Here is a 25,389-nt window from a genome sequence, read left to right as displayed (position 1 = left end):
GCCTGGGCGACAGAGCAAGACTCGGTCTCAAAAAAAAAAAAAAAATATATATATATATATATATGTATATATAAAGTGCCCATCAAGTGCCTCCCGGGTTGCAAACTGGCCACCAGATTCATTTGGTTTGGTCTGTGCAGTGTTTAAAATAAAATTTTATGAATTGCCAACATTAAAATTTAGGAAGAAAAGTCCAGATTTTTGGAATCTTCTCCAACAGTCAGAAGATCTGGTCCCCATCAATGCACGTTTCTACAGGAAGCTTCGCAGAGCCTGCCCCCATCAGATGAGGCATGTTTACTGTGAAATCTGCCCACTGCTAACTGGGACTACATTGATGTTCATATGTTAATAGCAACTGGAGATGTATTGGGTCCCCCGGGACTTTTTTTTTTTTTTGGTTGCATGATTTCCAGGCCTGAAGATAGCTGCCGTGGCTTCACTCAGATTGTCTTTACTGTAAGATACCCTCTGCAGTGCTGAAGCTAGACTTGGCGTTCTAAGAGATGAAACCAGAGGTTGCTGGGCTGTGGGGTTTGCAGCATTGTTTATTTATTTTTATTTATTTATTTATTTATTTTATTTTGAGAGGGAGTCTCTGTTGCCCAGGCTGGAGTGCAGTGGCGTGATCTCGGCTCACTGCAGCCTCTGCCTCCGGGTTCAAGCGTCAGCCTCCCAAGTAGCTGGGATTACAGGCATGTGCCACCATGCCCAGCTAATTTTTGTATTTTTAGTAGAGATGGGGTTTCACCATGTTGCCCAGGCTGCTCTTGAACTCCTGACCTTAAGTGATCTGCCTGCCTTGGCCTCCCAAAGTGCTGGGATTACAAGTGTGAGACACTGCACCTGGCCTGCAGCATTTTTTTTCTTTTTTTTTTTTTTTTTTTTTTTTTTTTTGAGGCTGTCTCGCTCTGTCGCCCAGGCTGGACTACAGCGGCACGGTCTCAGCTCACTGCAAGCTCTGCCTCCTGGGTTCACGCCATTCTCCTGCCTCAGCCTCCCAAGTAGTTGGGACTACAGGCGCCTGCCCCCACACCCGGCTAATTTTTTGTATTTTTAGTAGAGACAGGGTTTCACTGTGTTAGCCAGGATGGTCTCAATCTCCTGACCTCATGGTCCGCCCGCCTCGGCCTCCCAAAGTGCTGAGATTACAGGCATGAGCGGGCCTGCAGCATTTTTAATGTTGTGATAAGAACACAACGTGAGATCTACCCTTTTAACACATTTTTATTTGTATAATTAACATTATTGTTGAGTATAGGCACAGCATTGTTCAGCAGATTTCTAGATCTCATTTATCTTGCATACTGAAACTTCAGAAGTCCAGTGTGCTATCCATTGCTCTGTGGAGTCACCTGCATGACTGATACTTCATACCCATTGGACAACAACGCTCCATCCCCCTAGCCCCAGCAATCACCATTCTCCTCTCTGCATGAGTTTGACAATTTTAGATACCTCATATAAGTAGAATCGTGCAGCATTTGTCTTTGTCACTGGCTCATTTCACTTAATGTAATGTCCTCGAGATTCATCCATGTTGTCGCATGTATCAGAATTTATTTCTTTAAGGCTGAATGTGTGTGTGTGTGTGTGTGTGTGTGTGTACCAAGAAATATACCACATTTTCTTTTTCTTTCTTTATCCATTTATCCATCATTATGCAGTTTTAGTTTTTTTGATTTTTTTTTTGGTGTGTTTTGTTTTGTTTTGTTTTTGACAGAGTCTGGCTCTGTCGCCCAGGCTGGAGTACAGTGGCGTGATCTCGGCCCACTGCAACCTCTGTCTCCCGGGTTCAGGTGATTCTTGTGCCTCAGCCTCCCGAGTAGCTGGGACTACAGGCATGCACCACCACACCCAGCTAATTTTGTTTGTATTTTTAGTAGAGATGGGATTTTACCATGTTGGCCAGGCTGGTCTTGAACTCCTGGCCTCAAGTGATCTGCCCGTCTTAGCCTCCCAATGTGCTGGGATTACAGGTGTGAGCCACTTCACCTGGCTTTTATGCAGTTTTTTTTTTTAATTGAAATTTTTTATTGAGATAATTACAGATTTGCATGCAGTTGTAACAAATAATACAGAGAGATCTTCCTCAGTTTCCCCCAGTGGTGACATCTTGCAAAACTCTAGTACACCCTCACAAGCAGGATATTGACAGTGATACATAGGATTTATGTTTGAGCAAAAGTAAATTGCAGGTTACTGGCAACCTCTCAGTTTAGGACACTGGCCGTAGATGAACCATTTAGTTAGGGGAGGTGTTTAGGAGATCTGTCCTCTCTCCTGATAGGGCCTCTTCTTAGGAGGAAGGTCTCACCTCCCTTGTGAGAGACACACAAACTGCCTTTGGGATGTAAGAGCTGGTTGTGGTGGACACCTGAACTGAAAATGAGACCCTGTAGTGTGGAGGGAATTGCCAGCCAACATGTGTCGGCTTTCTGCTTCCAGTTACTACCTTTCTCTCAGTGTGAAGTTGAAGTTGGTTTTAATCTGATGACTATCGTTCAGGTTTGGGAAGAGCACAGGCTGAATTCCTTCTGTGACTTGTTTGATAATAGTCCTGGTACGATTTACCTTCCTTCCCTATGAGCGAGAACAGACTCCTATTGTTTCCTGCCCAAGTCGGATGTGGTTTGATCATACTTGTTTTAAGTTTCTTGGTCTTTTTTAACCTACTTTCTCCTTCCCGTAATTTGTAGATAAGTTACTGGTATTGCCTCATTTTTACCAGCAGACCTTTCACAAAACCAAACCAAAATTGAAGAGAGAGAAGCAGAGGGGAGATCACTGTTATTTGAAAGGACTGTAATTTAGGGTTAAATGGAAAACACATCAGCATGGTTAGATGAATGTCTAATTGAAATTCATCTGTGCATTAAAATCATATGGTTCCTGCAAAGGGCTAATTCTTGCTATAAAACGAATGCAGAGCAGATAGTATTTCTTGTGTGGGGAAAACGAGTAGGACAACAGTAATTCTGAAACTGCTAACATCTGATTGTTTTTGCAGAATGAACATATAGATTAGAATTTGGGATATGCATCATTACTTGTAGGTACTTTTTTTAAAGGACTTTTTTTTCCTCTTGGGTGTCTGTGGAATGGTTTCCTTCATTTTTGCATTCATTCGTTTATTCATCTATTCATCCATTCCTTCAGCAGCCATCTGTTTTGTACTTGCGCTGAGAGATGAGGGATGTGGTGGTGCACTGGAACGACCTGACCCCTGCCCTCCCTGGCCTTCCCTCCTCCCATGAGGACAGGGACCATGTCTTGGAGATACCTGTGCCACCTGTGCCATCATGGGGCTTGCCAGAGATGCCCAGGAGGTGTTCGGTGCAGGAATGAATGACTCAGTGGGTGAAGTGGTAGCAGAGTCACAAGGGCTCTTGTGACATTCTTGTAATGACTCTCAGAGCAGAAATCACTTCCTAGCCTGCCCCTTGAATGCCGCCTTCTCTTTGCCTCAGTGGCTGGGTTTGCAGTGGGCTGCTTTTGGTGCTGTTCCGTGTTCCACCTCCAGAGGCAGCCTCGTGGAGTGGGTGCTATAACCAGTTTCCCTGGGCTCCTCAAATCCTGGTCCCTGATTTTACTAGGTGTTCCCGGGCCTCAGTTTCTTACTTCTCCAGTGAGAATAGCAAACGTGGGTTTACGATGAGAATTAAGTGCCGTGTAAAGTGCTTACTCCAAAGCCTTTTTATGTACACAGCAAGTGCATAAATATTAGATGTTATCATTATCTGGGACCTCCTTCCCTGGGCTTACAAGCTGTCTCTGAACTGACGAATGTGGAAACAGACACCATGAGCCCCTCAGAGAGGTGGCTTTTAAGCAGACACCAAGGCACAGAGGGAGAAGTGTTAGTAATAACAATGATGATGAAACAACACCAATGTTAGCCATTGCCATTGAGTGATGGTAGGTGAAGCCCTCTGTGTGTATACTGTGCTCTCCATTCAGCCAGACCCAGATTTAATTTCTGGAAAGTGCAAATACTGTTGTTGTTGTTGTTGTTGTTGTTTTTGAGACAGGATCTCGCTTTGTTGCCCAGGCTGGAGAGCAGTGGTGTGGTCCCAGCTCACTGCAGCCTCAGCCTCCCCAGGTCAAACGATCCTCCCACGTCAGCCTCCTGAGTAGCTGGAACTACAGGCTCATGCCACCATGGCCAGATAACTTTTGCTTTTTTTTTTTTTTTTTTTTTTTTGTGGAGGTGGGGTTTCGCTATGTTACCCAGGCTGGTCTCGAACTCCTGGGCTCAAGCAATTCACCCACCTTGGCCTCGCAAAGTGCTGGGATTACAGGCATGCACCATCACACCCAGCTGGAAAGTATAAGTACTTAACTGCTAATGTGGATTCGTATGGTTGGCTGGTTGTGAAGTCAGGGTCTGAGGATTCTGGGGCAGAATAGGCTTGCTTATCTCCACATAAGGACATTGACAGTCTGTCTGTAGATACCGGCTTAGCAGTTAAGATGGTTTCCAGATGATTCTCTGGACACCTGTCACTTCTAGTAGCAGGACTCTGCCCAGCCGGATAGTCCACCGGGATATGGTTTGTGGAGGCAGTGGCTAGGAAAGTAGCAGCCTTGCTTCTCTAGGTTGTGTGTTTGCAGATTCAGAGCGTTAATCATTGACTTTGCTCCCCTGGTCACTGCTGCAGGGCTTTCTTTACAACTCAAACTTGAATCCGACTTCAGCCGAGTTTCCCACGTGCTGAATGCATCAGGCAGGATAGCACCTCTTCCGGCCATGATTAGAGTTCCTGAGTCTTTTAGTGACCCTGACTGTACTCATGATCCCCCAGCTAATCAGTGCTGGTTCCAAGGCGCACACATTCTTCTTCTTGAAAATGCTAATAGGCTTCTGGGAGAAGGTTGACTGTGAATATCAAAGGGTAAAGATAGACTTCTATAAATTAAGGGCCTTAATTGACCCATCGCAAACATTGCCACAAGGGAATTAGAGCTTGGTGTATATTCTGTCTTTTGGCTTTGCCATTGAGGTCTATCCCCTAATCGCTCACTGCAGTTACAGCTCTGAGGTGCCATTCTTGCCCACCGAAGTATTGAATGTGGCAGCTCTGGTTTACGTTTAAGAGGATTTGATATAATCAAAATCCAGAGTGCAACATGAGGTCCAGTACTAAGGAGCGTAGCATATCGTTGTCTGAGAAACAGTTGCCTCTCCCTGTTTCCTGGGGCAGAAGCTGGGCTGGACAACTGAGGAGGGTCTCAGAATGTCCCTTAGTATTTGAGAAGGGAGCAGCCTTTAGCTAGGGCCGCAGGCGACTGTGACCAAAGGCCCGGGGTTTTGGCCTTGGGCCAGCTAGCCAGAGAAGGGGCAGGTGCCTTCATTGCTACACCCTGGAGAAGCCAACTGGTAACAATGGAGTGGGCCCAGTGGGCAGGGATGGGAGCAGGAGGCAGATGGGGAAGAAGCCTTGTGACTCAGACCCTAGCTGGCTTTTCTATATCTGTCCTGCAGTGTGACACAGAATGGGCTTGGGGCAGCCACAAGGCTGGAGGCAGCTCCATGTAGAATGGGGACCTTTTCTGGTTGCGTCGGGCCATTGGTGACTTCTGGCTTTCAGTTAAAATCAGAAAATTGAGGGTGAGGACAGACAAATGAGGTATGCACCACTTCTGGCCTCTGTCCCCTGTGGCATTGTTAGTTTTCATGAGTGGGCTAGCCTCTTTGGATATTTGTGATTTTTAACCTGATTTTGAGTTTCCTGAAGCCAGGTCAGTACTATTTATTCAGATATTCAACAGATAATTATTGAGTATCTGCTGTGTGCCAGGCACTGTTCTAGGCCCTGGAGATATATACCCAGTGAACAAAACAAAAACCTTGACCTCCAGGAACTTGAGTCTCATGCAGAGAGACAGAGGAACAATAAAGCGAATAGTAACATCGGGGCATGTTAGATGTGAGAAGCCCTGGGAAAACAGTAGTGAAGCAGAGGATGGACATGGGCAATGCTCGGAGGCTGGAGTGTTACAGTTCTCAGTAGGGTGGCTGGGGTCGGCCTTGTTGGGAAGGTGAAGTGGAAGCACAGACTCAGAGGAAGCAAGAGAGTGAGTCATGTTGGTATCTGGCGGAAGAGCATTTTGGTCATAAAGAACAGCATGACCCTGGGAGGTGGAGTTTGCAGTGAGCCGAGATCGCGCCGCTGCACTCCAGCCTGGGCGACAGAGCAAGACTCCATCTCAGAAAAAAAAAAAAAGAACAGCCAGTGCAAAGGCCTTGCTGTGGGATGGTGCCTAGTGTGTTGGAGGAACAGCAAAGGGCAGTGTGGCAAGGGGATGGGAAGTCGGAGATGAGGTTGGGAGAGAACAAGTATCCGAGGCACATGGCGCCTGTGTGCCATTAGAGGACTCAGGAGTTGCTGTGGAAGGAGACTGGAACCTCTTCGTCTTTGTGTCCCCATGTTTAGCATGGTTCCTGTAGTCAACGTTGATTGTCTTGTTGTGACAAGTCTCAGTACGGGAATCAAACACGTATCTCTAATGAGCGGTGGACATCCAGTCTTGGGCAGTGCCAGAGTCCTTGCAACTGGTTTTGCTGCAGGATGCTTTGCCTGATGGGAGCCTGGGGGCTGCACGTGAGCAAGAAGGGGGCATTTTGCTCACTTCTCAGAGACCCCTGCCCTTTCTGGGCATTCCAGCAGAGTTCACAACAGTGGGGTGGTGGTGAGTCTCGTTTCATGCCCGAGGGCAGTGCAGCTCTCATCCCTGGAGGTGATTAACGAGTGGGAGTTTCCCTAGAGAGTTCTGAGGCCAGTTGAGTAGCAGATCCTGGCTGGCCTGAAATTGATTGTCTGCTGACCACTTGCTGGGTTGCTTATAACCTGGCCCCAGGACAGCTTCCTGGTAGCCTCCAGATATGCACAGGGACAGATTTGTCAGTTTCGTGGGCAAAGAGAACAAAAAATACAATACATTACTGTTAACCACTGTCACCCTTCTGTGCGATAGAACACCGGATCTCACTCCTCCTGTCTAATAGGAACTTTGTACCTGTTGACCAACCTCTCCCCATCTTCCCCATCCACATCCCTGCATCCCTTCCCTGCCCGGTCTCCTGTAACCACTGTTCTCTCTACTTCTATGAGATCAACTTTGTTTAGATTCCGCAAGTGAGTGAGATCATGCTAGAAGAGAGGTTTTTGAATGTTCTCACCACAAAGAAATGATAAATACATGGGGCGATGGATATGCTAAATACCCTGATGTGATCATTACATGACGTACACATGTATTAAAACATCAAATCGTACCCCATAACCATGTGCAATTATAATGCATCCATTAAAAAATAAAAATAAAAAAGAGAAAAAGATAACATTATACAGCTTTATTCACTCAAATAATATTGTGCTGGGTGACACTTGAGTTCTGGGTGGGTCACTTTCTGACCTGAGCAGAATGTGCTCCATCTGTGAAGCAGAGGCTGGCTGCCATACTTACCCTTGTGGACTCCCTGCCGCGAGTAATTGTTGAGCCCCTACAAGTTGCAGGCAGGTGCTGTGAATGAACAAGACATCTGTCCCTTCCCTGATGATCAGTTTGTGGGGGATAGACAGTAAGCCAGCTCATCCTCACAAATGTAAGATTTGGATATAGGAAGGAAATAGAAGCAACTTTGGGAGGTGTGATGAGGGAAGCCCCCCTAAGGAGAGAGCCTAATATTGAGAACTGAGGTCAGGGAGCTAGGCCTGCTGAGAGTTGAGGGGTGGGGTCGGGGGGCATGGCCAAAACATGAAAAACGGTGAGTCAGAGACCTCTGTGGGAAGGAGTTGGGAGTATATGGGATCAGGAGAGAGGCCAGTATTCAAGAAATATCCTGGGTTGGCGCAAGAGAGGGACGGTTTTCATTTTATAGAAGATGAACCTGGCCGGGCTTGGTGGTTCATGCCTGTAATCCCAGCACTTTGGGAGACCGGGATGGGCAGATCACTTGAGGCCAGCCTAGACAACATGGTAAAACCCTGTCTCTTCAAAAAATACAAAAATTAACTGGGTGTGGTGATGTGTACCTGTGGTCCCAGCTACTCAGGAGGCTGAGGTGGGACGATCTCTTGAGCCTGGGAGGCGGAGGTTGCAGTGAGCCGTGATCGCACCACTGCACTCCAGCCTGGGCAACAGAGTGAGACTCTGTCTAAGAAAGAAAGAAAAGAAGGCAAGCTTACTTGTTTGTCTCATTGAACATCTCATTTCACGCTCATAATGAAAGAGAGCGAGGTGGTGTTATTGTCACATGCTCCCCATGAGGAAGCCAAGGTTCCCAGAGGTTAACTGATTGTTCCATTGGGATTGCAGGTGACTAGCCCCAAATCTCACACTGTTTCTGTTCCATGTCTTTTTGTCACCACTTGCAATTATGTTTTCCAGTTTGGCATGAGATGTCGGGGCAGTGTAGCATTTTGAGCTGTTTCAAGTAACAGAGAATAACCAATATTTTGCAGTTCATCTTTTTCAAAATATAGTAAAATACGCATTCCAAAGAAATACCCGTTGGTGTTGTCATTGTTTATTAAGGGAGTGTGAGATGCCTCATTTTGTGTGATTGAAGAGGCCTGTTCAATGCTCGTGAGGCTCTTGCAATTAACTCATCCCACAAGCATTCCCTCTTGATTGAATGCCAGAGACAGTGCCAGACATGCTGCTAGGCATTGAGAGGGACAGAGAAGATGACCTGGGATGGAGAAGGCAAGGGAGAGGAGGCTGGCCCCCTGCAGTCTTAGTGACACGCCAGAGGTCACTTTCCAAGAAGGAATTGCAGCACCGTCTTGATGTTACCTGCTCCCCATCTCAGCGTCAAGTGCTGAGCACGCAGCTGCAAGAGGCCTGTGAGTGCTGTGAGTCTGTTCCAATTTCTGAGAGATGGACATTTCCTTGCTTTATGCCTCTACAGCTGCAACACCCTTGATAACTGGTAATTTCGTGGAGAACAATGCCGTGTTCTCCTTGTTGATGGAAGTGGCCTGCTACCTTTGCATGTTCCCCACTCCATAGCTTTCATTTTCTCCTTTACATTTGGCAGTGCTGTCAAATCGCCTCACTGATGTTGCAGCTGTGCATTCTTCATGCGTGTTTGGGCTTTGGTTCCACAGCTCCACGCGGCTCCTGGATTGGCGAGTAAGGCATATGTCTATACATCACCCTGGGGTACATCATCCATCTGGTGCTTGCTTGCCAGTCACCTCCTTCCGGATGAGAACAGGTTCAGTCTGCTGCACTCATCACCCGGCTTCCTTTTTCAGCCAGTGGCCAAGCCATGTGCTACAGTGCTGTTGGTTACAGTGGGTGTTACCTCCTGTGACTTTTTGTCTCTGTGTATGTCAGATAAAAATGTGAAAAGATGTGTATGTCTGTGGTCCCAGCTACGTGGGAGGCTGAGGCTGGAGAATCGCTTGAACCCGGGAGACGGAGGTTGCAGTGAGCTGAGATTGCACCACTGCCGTCCAGCCTGGGTGACAAAGTAAGACCCTGTCTCAAAAAAAAAAAAAAAGTGAAAAGAGTCACATTATAGACAACCATATAATTGTCAGGTCAGAGGGCCACCTGTTGAGTGATGTTTAAACTGTCACTGTTTTTGTTGCAAAGAGCTACCTGTTTTTCTGATTAGAGTGACATTGGCATGGCCTAGTCTTTACATCAGTGCTCCCGGGAGGCTGGCTCAGCGTTGGGAGGTGCAGCAAATGCATATGGAAGGGAATGGTGTTTGAGCCATGTGGCAGGAAGGCTATGCACCTGGGCACTGGAGCTAGATTCTTCCTGGGTTCAAATCCTGCCTCTGCCTCTCACTAGTGGGTGACCTTGAGCAAGGTCCTCACCTGTGTAGTTCCTTGCCCCATTTGGTTATTTGTACGATAAAGCAAGACAATGTATATAAAGTGTTCAGAGCCATGCTGGGTGCATTTTAAGTGTTCACTGAGTATTCAGGATGGCTGTTATTACCTGGAAAGAGTAACAAGAGTGTGCCATCTCTTGGCACCTCTCTGCAGCACTGTTGGGGAGATGTTAATATGATGCCCATTGATGGCTGTGGCAACTGAGACCTGTAGAGGAGAAGGTAGGAAGCAGTGGAGCCAGGATTCAAACCACGGTGGATGGGACCCTGGGCCTCTGAATCCCACCCTGGCTTTGTACCTTGCTGTGTACCTTGCCAGTCCTGGCCCCTGAGGTCGGAGATGGGGAAGGTTAGCCAGGGGCCCAGGAGCATGTTGGGGAGGCTGAGACTAGCCCACTAACAAACCAGAAGGCCAGCGAGCAGTAAGTTGCTAGGAGCTTGGGAGTGAAGTTTAAAGCACAGAACATGACTGTTCCTTAAAACCCCTCCCCTGCCCTCTCTTCCATCCTCGTGATCTATTTGCCAGGGGGTTGAAGGGCAATGAAAATTTCTCTGGTGCCCCCTTGCGCCAGGCATTTTGCCTTTTGGATCCCACACTACCCCCATGGTGGCGTGTGATATGGAACTACTCTTGTCTGTTTTATAGATGAGGAACTGAGGCTCCTGTGGTCAGGGTCGCTTGGCTAGTAGAAAGTCTCAGACTTGGGGCCAGGTCTGCCTGGGCATGTTTTTTGTTAGTCAACATGGCCTGCCTCCTTTCTTAAGGGGAAAACCTTTCTCCTGCTTCTCAAATCGCTTAGCAGAGCCGTTTGAGGAAGCATCCTCAGAGGGTGAGTAGGGTCGGCCTGGGAGAGTCTGGAAGGGTCTTCTTAGCTTGAGTATCACAACAGCTTTGACAGATTCAGACAGAATGATTCAGACAGAATCCCAGGCCCTGGGATCTCTCCTTCCCTGCCCTAATGCCTCTCGCCACCAGTCTCTCTTTCTTTCCTTCGTGCTCAACCAAGATTCTTCCCTGGGCAGGCTGCCTGGTGCCCTTACATCCCCTTTCCTGATCACTCGCCAACCACTGCTTTCTCCCCTCCCTGCTGCACCACTGAATAGATGCTGAGAAACCCACTCAACACATTGCATCTGTAGGGCATTGAGTCAAGGCATCCGATATCTCTTCTGAGGCTGCGAGCGTGAAGAACCCCTTTGTGAGCAGCACGGGCTAGCGCCTGACTGAGAGGCTACTGGCTGGCCCGGGACCACTGCCGTGACTTGCTGCAAAGTCCAATGGCTGTGCATCTGCCCCTACCTGGGGAGCTGGCCAAGCACCTTGGGTCCAAGGGTAGCACCACTGTCACCAAGCACCAGCCCCAGGTGACCTAGGCCTTAGCAGAAATAAAAGGCGAGTGGCTTCTTCTGGGCACACCTAGCGAGCTGGCTCCTCCTGGGCTCTGAGCTGGCTTTCCTACTATTCTCACCTTCCTGAGCATGCTGCTGAAGTCCTGTTGACATCCAAGACTTGTATCAGTCATTTCCTCCTCTATCAAGCCCTCCTAAGCTCCCCATATGCCTCCCAGCCTTGGCACATTTTCCCTCCCTTCCTCTGCAGCCCCATCACTCTTGTGTGAACCTCTTCTCTTCCAGCGTCTGCACAGGCCATGTGGCAATAAATGCAGGATTCACCAGGATTCACCTGCCTGGGGTGGACTGTGGGCTCTGAGAGGTGTGGCCTGTGGCTTCCTGCTCTTGCCTGAGTCCCCCTCGTTTCATCAGTGGTCAGTGAATCCAACTCTCCTGCCTGTTCGCTTTGTCCTACCTTGTATTTAAGGCATTACAGCAGTCCAACTTCATTGAAAATCCTCTTGGTAAACTTTTTGGTGTTTTTTGTTTGTTTGTTTTTGAGACAGGGTCTTGCTGTGTCACCCAGGCTGGAGTGCAGTGGCACGACCATAGCTCACTGCAGCCTCAACCTCCTGGGCTCAAGTGATCTTCCTGCCTCAGCCTCCCAAGTAGCTGGGACTACAGGCATGCACCACCATATCCAGCTAAATTTTGTCTTTTTGTAGAGACAAGGTCTCACCGTGCTTCCTGGGCTCATCTTGAACTTCTGGGCTCAAGTGATCCTCCCGCCTTAGCCTCCCCAGATCTTGGGATTACAGACATGAACCACTGTGCCCAGCCTGGGAAACTTTTTAAATTGAGGAATCACATAAATACAATAAAATACATAAAAGTTTAGTAATCTTAGATGTACTGCTTGATGGTTTTGTACACATGATTATATTCATGTATGATTCGAGTCAAGATGGAAAACATTTCTGGTATTCCGATAAAGCCCCTCCTCAGTTTGTAACCCATACCTCCACCCCACCCAAGAGAATCACCATCCTAACTTCTAAACTTGCCTTTTCAATGTTTTTTTTAAATTGTGATAAACATAAAATTCACTCTCAACTATTCTTAAGTGTTCAGTTCAGTGGCATTAATGCATTTTGTAAAGATGTTCTTTACATTTAAATAGTGCTGGTAATATTTTCTTGTGCTAGTAATAAAATTTTCTAGTGCTGGTAATATTTAAATAGTGCTGGTAATAGAACAACTGAATGATGTAGAAGCAGGTAGAGCAGAAAGTGAGAGTTCCTCCAACCTCAGTATCTTCCTCAGAGGGAACCACTGTTCTCAGTTTGTATATGCTTCCAGACCTTTCTCTGTGTATTTTCATGTAAGTATCAACCCAGGAATACATGATATACACATATGTTTCAGTCCTATAGTTTTGGTTTTATTTTAACCATAAACTGAATCATTAATTGTTGATCGATTGCAACTTGCTTTTTCATGTGCAGCCTGTGTCCAGGTCTTTGTAAGCTGCTGTACACACACCTGGTGGAACATGTTCTGTTCGACATCTGACTTCTCAGCCATGTGTCTCCTCTCCTTCACTCAGGCACCCAGTCTTTGGTTGTTTCCATCCTCCCTCCCATCCCGTTGCTGCCCTTTGCAGAGTTTCTGCATGCAGATTCCTCCATTCCCTGAAAGACTGACCCCTGGGGATTCACCTTTCCCAAAGTATTTGACTTTTGAAAAAGCAAGGACCAAAGCCTTAGGTGAAGGGGTTGAAGGCTGATGGAAGACATCATTAACCAGCAGGCAGGTGCAGATGCTTAGGGAGTAGTTAGGCCCCGGGGCACCTCTAAAATGTCATTGCTGACTGTCAGCTGGCCCTGACCCCAGAAGCCAGCCCGAATATCCAGCTGCAGAGCTCAAGGCTCCCTTGTGTTTCACTCCAGTCAGCAAAGAGACTCCTTCCCTTCATGCTCCTCCTGCAGCCCAGCCTCAGGCACCTGGGAGATGAGCGCGTGGTGAAACCTAAACCAGTGGCATTTGGGACATATAGACCTTCTTTGCAGAATACTTTTCCCTGGGGCATATGTTGTGTACTTTCCTTATGAGAAAATCAACCCAAATGCCTTGTGATTTCTTACTCTGAAGTGGGCTTTTCCACTTCTGGTTAGTTTGGGTGAGCTTGCTCTTTCATTGTGCTACGTTTAGCTCCTGAGAATGTTTGGCTTTTTTTTCCCCTTCTTTCCCTCCCTTCTCCTTCTTCTCCTTTTTTCGTCATTCTTTCTTGCCCTTTGGGTACAGCCTGGTACAAACATTCATTCCTACAGCCATGAGGTCACTCAGCAGCAGCCTGTCCACCCCTGCTCTGGTCCAGGCACCGTGGGGTAGAGCTGAGAGCACAGTGGCAAGAGGAGGGACAGGGACCCTTCTCCTAGGGGCTTCAGACTGGAGCATCCTTGGAGGCTGGCAGCCAAAAGGAGGGTGACAGGAGCAGCAGAAATGGTCACAAATCTGTGCCCACACTTCCCAGCCAAATTCTACCAGCCTCTGTATGCTAACTGTGATGTTTTGGTGTTAGCTTTAAGAAAAAACAAACAAACAAAAAACAGGTTTTTAAAATGTGGAATAAAAGGTAGCAAAAATAGTCCTTAGTCCCAATGTCCAAATGACCCCTGCTGAATTTTTATTATATATATTTATATTTATATGTTTAGAGACAGGGTCTCACTGTGCGGCCCCGGCTGGTCTTGAACTACTGGGCTGAAACAATCCTCCCATCTCAGCCTCCCAAAGTGCTAGGATAATAGACATGAGCTCCACACCCAGCTGAATGTTTAAAATAAAGTTAATATATGTTCATGATTAGAAATCTCAAACCAAAGGTATTAAATAAAAGAAGTGGGTGTGTACACAGTGCCACTGCTTTTTTTTATTCCCCCAGATGCCAATACGTTCTTAGGCATCTTTCCAGGAAAAGTCTTGTTTACACCATCACGTATAGCCTTTGAAAAGCTTTACCTGAAAGGGACCCTACTGCGTACTCTGTTCCTGCTTTTTCATCCTGGTGCTGAGTCTGCATCAGTTTATCTAGGAATAAAAAGGCCCCAGTCTTCGTAGATTCCCACCCTTTGGACAAACAGATCATAATTACCAACAACTCCCCTGTCGATGGACATTTAGGTTATTTCCAGTTGTTTACTGGAAGGTCGTGTTATAAAGGTTTGAAATTTCCCCAGTAAGCATGCCCTCCCACACCAGACACCTGATCACTGAGAAAAGCAGATCCCTTTGGAAAGTTTTAAAATTCATTCTTGCAGCTGATTTGTTTTTTCTTTTTTTAGATATAGGCAGGAAAAGAAGGTAACGTTTTGTGTTGGATGTTCACCGTTTCTGCACTCTCTGAAGGAACTTTATTATTTATTTATTTATTTTGAGACGGAGTCTCACTCTGTTGCGCCCAGGCTGGAGTGCAGTGGTTTGATCTTGGTTTACTTCAGCCTCCACCTCCCAGGTTCAATCGATTCTCTTGCCTCAGCCTCCCGAGTAGCTGGGACTACAAGCGCCCGCCACCACACCTGGCTAATTTTTTGTATTTTTAGTAGAAACGGGGTTTCACTGTATTGGCCAGGCTGGTCTTGAATTCCTGACGTCAGGTGATCCACCTGCCCGGGCCTCCCAAAGTGCTGGGATTACAGGCATGAGCCACCATGCCTGGCCTCTGAATGAACTTTATATCCATGGGTTCCTTTGGTTCTAGGGGGCCAGAATTACTCTCCCCATGTTTTAGAACAGGAACCTGAGGCCTAGGACAGGCCAGCTGGGTTGGAGTTCAGACCACTCTGGCCAGCCCCAGGCACTGAGCACTTTGTTTCACTTCGTCAGTTCTGCCAGTTTGTTCTTTACATCTGAGTCCACACAGAGCTTAGGGAGGGGTTCTATATCTGTCTGTGTCAATTTCTGCTCTCAATTTCAAACTAGGGGACGTTTTGCCCTGCGCTTGGTCTCTATTTTCTGTTTCTGAAAGCTTTGATTGCTGTGTGGCCGGCTCTGAAATTCACTAGGAGTTGGCAGTGATGGGAGGAAGCTAACTTCCTGGGTTTGGATGCTTCAGGAGAAGATGAGAGGGTGACTAGGCTGCATTCGATCAGCCAGCATCCTAAGCGCGCTCTGATGGATGCTGTCTGTGAAGCAGTGCATTCTCAGAACTCTCCCATCTGGGGGCCCTCGGTTATTGGCGTCTGTAATACGCTATCTGGGTTTCCAGGACAGTAGAATCATGCAGCAATTTATCTGTCATTTTTTTGTGGTTGAATAATCCACAGTGGGCAAATGAAAATTAATGTTTGTATTTGGATGCTAATTCACCTTTCGATTAGGTTTTGTTTTGAGCGTTATTGAAATTAATCTGTGTTCCTTGAGCACATTTCCATTTATTGGCAAGGTACGGTGTCCCCCAGCATATAACTGGTGGTCGTTTGGGGTAAATTCAGATGGATAATCTATATCAAGATAATGGAAAAGTTTATTTTAAAACTTCTTTTAAATGACAAAATGATGTCTGAACATTATTCAGACCCTGGTAAGAGAAAAACACTTCAATCAAAATCCTGCCCAAAACAAATCAATTTTCTTCTGTCTTTTGCTCCTTTCTAGTCTGCTTGCATGTCTATACTTTGTTTTTTCTTTTCTTTTTTGAGACAAGATCTCACTCTGTCGCCCGGGCTAGAGTGCAGTGGTGCCATCTTGGCTCACTGCAACCTCTGCCTCCTGGGCTCGAGCGATCCTCCTACCTCAGCCTCTCGAGTAGCTGGGACTACATGGGGATGCCACCATGCCCAGCTAATTTTTCTATTTTTTGTAGAGATGGGGTTTTGCCATGTTGCCCAGGCTGGTCTTGAAATCCTTGGCTCAAGTGATCCTCCCAGCTTGGTCTCCCAAATTGCTGGGATTACAGGTGTGAGCCACGTGCCTGGCCTTCCTCTTTGAAGAGCATTAAATGTAGAATTAAGTTTTAGCTCCTGGTGAAACACTGTTCTTTTAGGAAGAGTGTGAGCTTTGGAATTGGCAAGCCCCAGTAAGCCCCAATTCAAATTCTGACTCCAACTCAGTAGCTGTGTGACATTGGGCAAGTTATTTAACCTTTCTGCTCCTCTATTTTCTCAACGATAAAAATGGGACTGATAATTCCTATGTATTATGGTTGTTATAAAGACTGAGATATAGCAGTATGAAGCATGAGCCACAGTTGGCACTGGCCTCATTCTGTCGCCCAGGCTGGAGTGTAGTGGCATGATCTCGCTCACTGAAGCCTTGACCTCCCGGCCTCAAGCAGTCCCTCCCACCTCAGCCCTGAAAAGTGCTGGGATTAGAGAGGTGAGCCACCATACCCGGCCGTCTCTGACTTTTTAAAGGAAGAACTTCGTCCTTTGGGGCGAGCTGATCTTTGACTTATTGCTGATACTTACTAGGCTCCCTTTCTAATGAGAGCCAGAATTTGACAACACCCACTACACCTGGCTTTTTCTTTCTGGTTATTTATCTTTAAGATAATAGCAAGGCACACTAGTGTTCTATTGCCTGTAGTGATAGTTTTGTTTAAAATGAACTTATTTAGGTTAAAATTAATAATAATATCAGTGGGCTGTAGCTAAGACACAGCTTGTGTGGCTGGTACGTGGTTTTGAATCCCAGTTCTGCCACCTCCTAGCTGTGTGAACTCGGGCAGATCCTTTTCTGTCTCTGTGCTTCAGTTTCTTCACCTGTAAAATGAGGATGATGCAGTAATATCTCATGGAGTTGCTGTAAAGTTCAAGTGAGATCATATAGTCAGAGCCTGAGAACAGCATCTGGCACATAAGAAAGTACCACAGCAGTGTTCATCAGAAGTTTTCCTTACAGAAACAGCTAACATTTGGGGAGTGTAGAGCTGCTGCTGGTAAAGTGCACGATATCTGACTTAGGGCAGTAGACAGTAAATGGTAGCTGGCACTGTTGTTTTGATTGTTTGATGATGGTGTTAATAATGGGCATAATAATAGATCTGGAGGTGGCATTTGTTTTGGAGATTAATTTCTCTTTATTAAAATATGTTTTTATTGTCTGTATTCATGGGGTAAAAGGACAGTGTTGCCACATTGACGTATTGCACTGTGATGAAGTCAGGACCTGCACTGCATGCATCACTGGAGTAATGCGCACTGGACCCACCAAACACCCTCCCATCATCCACCCCCTCCAACTCCACCACCTCTCCAAGTCTCATTGTCCATCATCCCACACTCTGCTGCCATGTGCACATGTAATTTAGCTTCTGCTTATGAGAATATGCAGTAGGTGTCTGAGTTATTTCACTTAAGATAATCGTCCCCATGTTGCTGCAAAAGACATGATTTCCTTCTTTTTTAGGGCTGAATACTACGCCATCGTGTGTATACACGTCATTTTCTTTATCTAGTCCTCTGTTAGTGGACACTTAGGCTGATTCCATGTCTTTGCTATTGTGACTGGTCCCACAGTAAGCATGCGAGTGCAGCTATCTTATGATATAATGGTTTCTTTTGGAGATGAGTTTCTTAGCACAGAAACTTTTGGGCAACCTGATAGCATCCAGCAGGATTCCAGGGTTCGAATTCACCTGTTGCCTTCGTTGGACTTTCCTAGGCCAAGCCCAGCATTCGGTGCTTCATTAAACCCACCGAGACACTCGAGCGGTCCCTTGAGATGAACAAGCACAAGGGCAAGAGGCGGGTGCAAAAGAGACCCAACTACAAAAACGTTGGGGAAGAAGAAGATGAGGAGAAAGGGCCCACCGAGGATGCCCAAGAAGACGCCGAGAAGGCTAAAGGTACAGAGGGTGGTTCAAAAGGCATGAAGACGAGTGGGGAGAGTGAAGGTGAGTGTCCCCATGAACGCCACCCTGCGCCTGCGCCGCCAGCCAGCCCGCCAGCGAGGCTGCCACCTGTGCCCTCTCCACCCTGACTTCTGCTCCCCACAGTGTCCAGCCAGTGATTCGGTTCCTTCCTCACACTGGCGTACCTCATTCTATACAGCCCTGCCACTGGGAGGCTGCTGTAGGTGTATGTCATATGCAGATCCAGGGCAAGTCCCGCCCTCATGGGATGGGTGACCTGGGGCCAGGTTTCCTCACCTGTTAAAGGAGGGTAACAAATAGTACCTACTTTGTAGTGTTCATTCAAGAATTAAATGAGTGAATATGTGCAATGTGCTCCAAACAGTGCCTGGCCCATTCTAAATGCTGCAAGGGTTCCATGCTGCAGAAGTGTTTGTCATTATTATGACTGTAGGAGCAGCATGGAATTATAATTATCTTTATCCTTATTACTGATATAATTAGTCCCAATAACCTGGGGTTATGATTTGCATCCTGTGCACTGCGGGAAGAAAGAAGATTTGTATTTAATGAAATGATATGCTTGTAGGCCGAGTGCAGTGGCTCACACCTTAATCCCAGCACTTTGGGAAGCCAAGGTGGGAGGATCGCTTGAGCCCAGGAGCTTGAGACCAGCCTCGCCAACATGACGAGACCCTGTCTCTACAAAAAAAAAAAAAAAGTAGTATTTTTAAAATACTGAAAAATCAGTTATAACTCCCTCAATTCTTACGTTAAGGTTTTTCAAGTCCTGTCTGTTTAGAATGAGGTGCACTCGTGTGTAGTATGTATGTGCTCCATAAGCAAAATCATTCATTCCTCCTTTTGCCCTTGTTGGGAATTCTGGTCGATTTTTCACCTCCCTCTCGTTGAGATGCTAAAACCTTCTTGAATTGGAGATCATTTACTCTGGGATTAAGCAGACTGGAACTGCCCTATTGCTTGTGTCATAGGCCAGGCTCACAGCCACACAGCTGGGGTCGCTGCCCGTGGTCCTGGGCACTGGGGCTGGGGGCAGCGGGAAGTGATGGGGAGCTTGATACTTGGTAGAAGTGGAGCTGGGGCTCTTCTCAGGAAGGTCTGGCCACGCCTTCTGGAATGAACTTGGCATCTCCTCAGCAGTCTGGCTACAGTCTCTGTGGGTGTGGGGAACACTTCCTGTGAGCCCTCCTCCTGGGCCTTGGGCTCACAGTGGCTGCTCTGAAGCCAGCTCTCCACAGCCCTGTCAGCAAGGAATGCGTGAGCTTCCCAGTCCAGGGCATCTGAAGCTGTAACACAGAGCCACTCGTTCAGTGACTGGGAGCTCATTTGCTTTTGGGAGTTGCCTGAGATTCTGCAGTCAAAGAACGCCCCCACCACCACCTTGCTTGCTCCATCATGACTTTCTTGGCAGTTGTCAGTGAATACCATGATCACATTTCAACAAGTGTAACCAAAATGTCTCTGTGGTGCCACCCAGACCTCTTTTTAAGGTTGAGATCTCCAGCCTCCTCTTATTTCTGTTTAAAGTGTGCAGTAGACATTTTGGTTTAGGAATTCATTTTTGGCCTGGGAAGCCTTTACCAATAAATATCACTGTGGTGGGGAGGGGAGGGCCAAACACAAGGTAAGCCATGCTAATTTGCTTATTGGGGTCATTCTGATTATTTTGTTGTTAATGCAGAAGAAAAATGTCTGCCTAATCCCTAGGTTTAGTTGTTCTGTTGCCACACTAGGGGAGAAATGGACATCTTCACCTCATTTTGTGCATTGCGTTCTCATCGATTTTGTTTTGGAAAGATGCTACCTCTTTCATTCCAGTCCTTTTAAGGATGCTCTCTAACCAGGCCTCAGCTGTGACTAACAGTGGTGTGGATCAGACAGGCTTGGCCCTAAAATCACAATCAAATTAGTCAGCCAGCCAGCCCAGTCCTGACACACAGGGGCTTCAGGCCAGTTCTGCAGGCTGCTGCTTCAGCTTGAACTGCTTGAATTAGAGTAGGGGCTCCTGGAAGCTGTGCCCGGCTGCCCTGGGCAGGGTACAAGGGAACAAATTTCTGCCGCCTCCAAAAGCCTGTTTTCCAGGTGGTTACTCAGCCAGATTGTGCTACACAGGACCCAGGAATCTCCCCAGAGGCTTTGCTTGAACAGTTGGTGCTTCAGGGCTCAGTCACACATGGCTCTCAATGACCGCCTGTGCAATTTTGGTGCCCTCCTAATTTCTTGAGCACATTAGTCATTTCAAAATATGATGGATCTGTCATTTTGTCACTCAGCTCACCATAAATAAATACAACTTTCATAGACCGGTCCTGCCAGGCAACAGCACTTGTATTCTGGAGCTTTCTGAATTACATATTTGCTCTCTTGATTATTTGTAAATGTGAAGGTGCAATTGGTGGGTGTTCTCTCCTTAGACTGTATCTGTGTTTGGATGAAACTGCACGGCTGTTAATTCCTGTGAGTCGGAAGGGTGTCAGGCACATTTCCTCATTCACATTGCATACCAGAGAACAGTGTAGATGCTGGGCGGTACCTAGATGATGCGAGATCTGACTCGCGGTCATGTCTCAGCATCTAGGTTTATTGTGTGTCTTGGATGGCCTCTTGAAGCTCTGGACCTCATTGTCCCTGTCTGGAAATTTCTGAATATAGAAAATATAATTCACATGATGACTTTTTTTTGTAAGTGAAGATACGTTGATACTTGCAATTGCAAGATTTAGAAATCTAACTCAGACTGGCTTAAGCAAAGAGGGTGTTTATTGTTCATGTTCCTGGGAAGCTTGGACAGGACTGGGCCCAAGTGCGCTCACATCCTGCCAGCTTGGCCAGCAAGTGGAGAGAGGGGGCTTCTTCCCAGTGGCTGCCACTGAAGTCCTAGGGCCAATGCTTGTGGGTACTGTGGGCCTAGCTTGGGTCCGCCCCCCACCCCCAGAGATATTCTGGACCAATTGGCCAGGCCCGCATGACAAATCTACACTACAGTGGCTCCCTCAGTAAAAAATGAGATGCATTTATCAGAAGCAAGGGGCATGGATGCTCGGCCAGCAGAAATAGCAGATTTCCCCCTAGAAAGTCACACTGTATTTCTGGGTACTCCCCTTCTGTCTCAAGGCCATCTTCTGCCATCCTATTTTGAGATAGACATGTGGCTCTTTTCTCTTCCACATTATTTCTTCTCTAGAAGCTCCTTTCATTGTCCCTAGATCCATGGACTTGTCGACAGACAGACATGGTGACTCTTAAGGAAAGAGATGCTGACATCTGCCTCTGCATACCCTGCCAATCCCATTTTAGTAGTGAAATTTTGACTTTAAAAGACAGGGGGAAAATACAGGAGTAAAAAAGGCATGTGGTCACAAGGCACAGTTTTGCCATGACCCGATTTGGATATGGCATTAGTGTGTGTTTTGTTGTTGTTATTTTTTACAAATGCAGCACCCAGAATTCACACCTCCTCCAGATTTAAGCTCAGACAAGGAAGTTGTGTGAAATGAATATGCACCCCTGACCCATCCACTCCCTTCCCCAGTCTACAGAGGAATTTGCTCTGCCTCAGGTCCCAAGTAATGGGTGACTCTGCAACCAAGAAATCACAGGGCCCCTAAATTTGCAGAAATTAAATACTAAAAGAAGAAGGATGTCATCCTCCCTGTAGGCAAAGAAGCATTCACTCTGCCCAGGAAGGCAGACTTCCTAGGGTACATGGTTGTTTTTTAGCTTGCCCTTGAGTCTGAAAAGACAGTCATCTCTTTTGGAATTTACTTGGAGCAGTAACTTAATAAGCATATCCGAGGGAGTGAATCCTTCAAACTCCTCATCTAAAAATGGGGCTGGACTACTGTTTTTTTTTGACTATGGAAAAAGTAATTGCCCAGCCTGACCTTCAAAGCCTACTCATTTGTTGAAATTCCAGTAAGGGAATGGAGTAAAGATGATAGGCCTTTGAACTTGCCAGGTTAGCTGGCTTTGAGAGGGTACCTGGGAGTTTCGAGACCCATCTTTGCCTTTTTCTTTTTATTTTGGAAGTCTCTACTGAAATGAGATGAAACCTGGCCTCATTTCCAGCCCCTCTTTCAAAATTAGAGCCAGCCCCAGGCCTGGCAGTGTCTTGGTTGGGGCAAGCCAGGGACTGACTATCGGAGAGTTGAGATCTGAATCCCAGCTCTGCCCCTGAACAGCTGTGTGGCTGTGGGCAAGTAATTGCCCTCTCTGCACTTCTCCACCTGTAGAGGGGACTTCCTAATGCCTGGGCCTCAGATTGTCGTAAGTGAGAACATCAACACTGTAGCATTCAGCTTGTGACACAGGAGCTTTCTACGAACCTTGGCCAAGGTGGAGGGCAGAGTGAGGCGCTGGAACAGCAATTTGAGTGTGGTTGCATGACCTCCGCTTGGGCACCAAGCAGATTTCTGTGGGACCCGTTTCTCTGTTAATTTCTACAGCTAGTAAGTGAGCTTAGTGAGTGTGCAGGTGTGAGTATGTGTGTGAGAGTGGGTGTGTGTGGACGTGTGTGTGTAATGGTGGGAAGAGAGGGAGAGGAAGGATCAGCAGGCCCAGGCGTTGCAGTAGAGAGATGTTGTGGGGCTGTCAGCTTTTCAGATGGGCTTAACTGGGATAAGGAGGAGGATTGGAGGTGAATTAGGACAAAGCCACTGAAGAGCAACTTCCCGAAAACCGTTCTGAACTCAATCTCCTGCTGGGCAGTAGAAGATAATAAAAAAAAAAAAGGAAGGGCTGCCCCCGGTACTTAGAGCACTTAGCGCACACACTCTTGGTCATTGTCAGGGGCTGTTTGCTTCTTGAAATTCTGCTAAAAAGCCAGCCAATTACATGCAGGCGGTCCCTTATATCCTAGGTAACCAGCCAGGCGTCTTTCCCTTTAGCCTTCCTTTGAAGGTCTTCTTATTACCCTCTTGCCCTCTTTTTTCAGTCTGTCCTTGCTGTGATTGCTGGAATATGGAACACAGAGAGCAATTGAGAAAATCCTTGAATTTGTGAAGTCAAAGACTATTGGGAGGCCATGCCTGCCATTTCCCTGAAAAGCACTTCATTTACCAAATATTAATCAGATTCGAATGGACATCACCCCGGGCGAGTTGTTAAATTATTGCTGTAATTTGAAAAATGAGTGTGTCAGAGTATCGGGGAAGCTCAAGGATCTGGCCAGAGCTGTCATTTGGAGAGGCAGAAGTGGACGTCTTTGGGTGCTGAGGGCCCTCAGGACTCTCCTAGCCCACACCAGTGCCTCCCCACACAGGCACTACTTGGACAACAAGTGAAAAGATGTGACCTTCCCTGTTCCCTTTTTTTTTCTTTCTTTAAACTTGTGGTAAAATACGTATAACATAAAATTTACCATCTGAATCATTTCTAAGTGCACATTTCAGTAGTGTTAAGCACATTCGGCCAGGTGCGGTAGCTCACGCCTGTAATCCCAGCACTTTAGGAGGCCAAGGTGGGTGGATCATGAGGTCAGGAGATCGAGACCATCCTGGCCAACACGGTGAAACCCCGTCTCTACCAAAAAAAAAATTAGCCGGGCGTGGTGGCAGGTGCCTGTAGTCGCAGCTACTGGGGAGGCTGAGGCAGGAGAATGGCGTGAACCCAGGAGGCGGAGCTTGCAGTGAGCCGAGATTGCGCCACTGCACTCCAGCCTGGCCGACAGAGCGAGACTGTCTCAAAAAAAAGAAAAAAAGTACATTTACGTTGTATAACCATCACCACCATCTGTCTACAGAACTCTTCATTTTTCATCTTGTAAAACCAAAACTGTGTCCATTTAATAACTCCCCACCCCACCCTTTGATGTTATGTCTTTGTGGGTTTGACTGCTCTAGGTCGTTTATTCAAATGGAATCATACAGTATTGTCTTTTATGCCTGGCTTGCATCACTTAGCATAAAGTCTTCAAGGTTCATTCATGTTGTAGCATGTGCTGGGATTTCTTTCTCTTTCTTATTTTTAGGCCGAATAATAATTCCATTATATGGCCGGACTACATTTCTTTATCCACTCTTCTTTTGATGGACGCTTGGATTGCTTCCACTTTGGGCTACTTGGAATAATGCCGCTATAAACATGGGTATACAGATCCATTCCTGCCTTTGAGGCTTTTGTAGAATTGATAGAGGCTGCGGAGGGTCTGGGTGGTACTGGCCAAAGCAAAATGAGTTGGAGATTTGAGTTCCTGCTCCCAGCTTTGCTGCCTCATGAGCTGTGGAATGGTAATCACATTAGTCAGCTCCCAGAGGCTGGAAACTTCAGTTGTGTGATGGGGCCTGTACCAGCTAAAAGGCTAGGCACTGGAGCGTTGGAGATGACGGGCCATGGTGCCTGGCATGGGAACTGATACTGTGCAGGCACTCATTTCCACAACTCAAGGGGGCAGTGCAAAGAAAGGAGCCCACAGTGGCCTGGGGCAGAGACCCATCGCCTAATGCCTTGGTACTTCAGTTTCCGCTGCCTTAATATGCAGAGTTGAGGGTACATAGGTATTTCTCCCACCTCAGAATATGGAGATGGTTTTAGATGGTACAGGGAGAGCCTTAAAGAATATGGTGGCCAGGCACAGTGGCTCACACCTGTAATCCCAGCACTTCGGGAGGCCAACACAAGAGGATCACCTGAACCCAGAAGTTCAAGACCAGCCAGGCAACATAGGGAGACCCTTGTCTGTACGAAAAATAAAAAATTAGCCAGTCGCACTGGTGCGTGCCTGTAGTCCCAGCTACTCTGGAGGCTGAGGTGGAAGGATCCCTTGAGCCTGGGAGGTTGAGGCTACAGTGAACTGTGATCGTACCACACACTCCAGCCGGGGTGACAGAGTGAGACCTTGTTTCTTAAAAAAAAGAAGATGGTGCAAGAGCTCTAATTCTAAATCACTTTCTCCAGGGCAGGGGATAGGGTGGGTGGGGGGAGCCTGCATATTTGCTGTGACAGGTATTTAATACTTGAATACCTCATTCATGTTTATGAATCTCCCTTTCTCAATGCACACAACAGGCCCTAGCACCTTTTTATTTATTCATCGTGTATATTTTTATAGTTGCTTTCTATTTATACTGGTTTTATGCTCATGGTAATTTTCCCAAACTTTTTGTTTGAAAATAATTTCAAATTTACAAAAGTTGCAAAACCAAAAATAGTATAAAGAACACCTGTTTACCCTTTACCCAGTTTCCCCCTGTAACATTTCATACCATTTACTTTCCTATTGTATTTTCTCTGTCTGCACACGCGCCCCACACACCCCACACACATTCATCATGCCCCTTTGTCCTGAAGCTTCATGAGCATTTGCTAAGATTAAGGTGTTCTCATTCAT

The 25,389-nt window shown here is 46.8% G+C and overlaps 1 protein-coding gene across 9 annotated transcripts in view; it reads left to right on the top strand.

Moving 5' to 3' along the window:
* Positions 1-25,389, top strand: part of CLEC16A (C-type lectin domain containing 16A) — a 240,436-nt gene that overhangs the window by 42,673 nt on the left and 172,374 nt on the right. For 7 of the 9 annotated variants that reach the window (XM_032145444.2, XM_058434072.1, XM_058434077.1 and 4 more), the window contains one exon: positions 17,852-18,083. In XM_032145444.2, the coding sequence (XP_032001335.1) occupies positions 17,852-18,083 (232 nt within the window). The remainder of the gene's footprint in view (positions 1-17,851; positions 18,084-25,389) is intronic. The other 2 variants (XM_058434075.1, XM_058434074.1) reach the window with 1 other exon arrangement.

This window comes from Hylobates moloch, unplaced genomic scaffold (genome assembly GCF_009828535.3).
Source record: "Hylobates moloch isolate HMO894 unplaced genomic scaffold, HMol_V3 SCAFFOLD_23, whole genome shotgun sequence".
Lineage (NCBI taxonomy): Eukaryota > Metazoa > Chordata > Mammalia > Primates > Hylobatidae > Hylobates > Hylobates moloch.
This window is presented reverse-complemented; position numbering and strand designations above follow the sequence as displayed.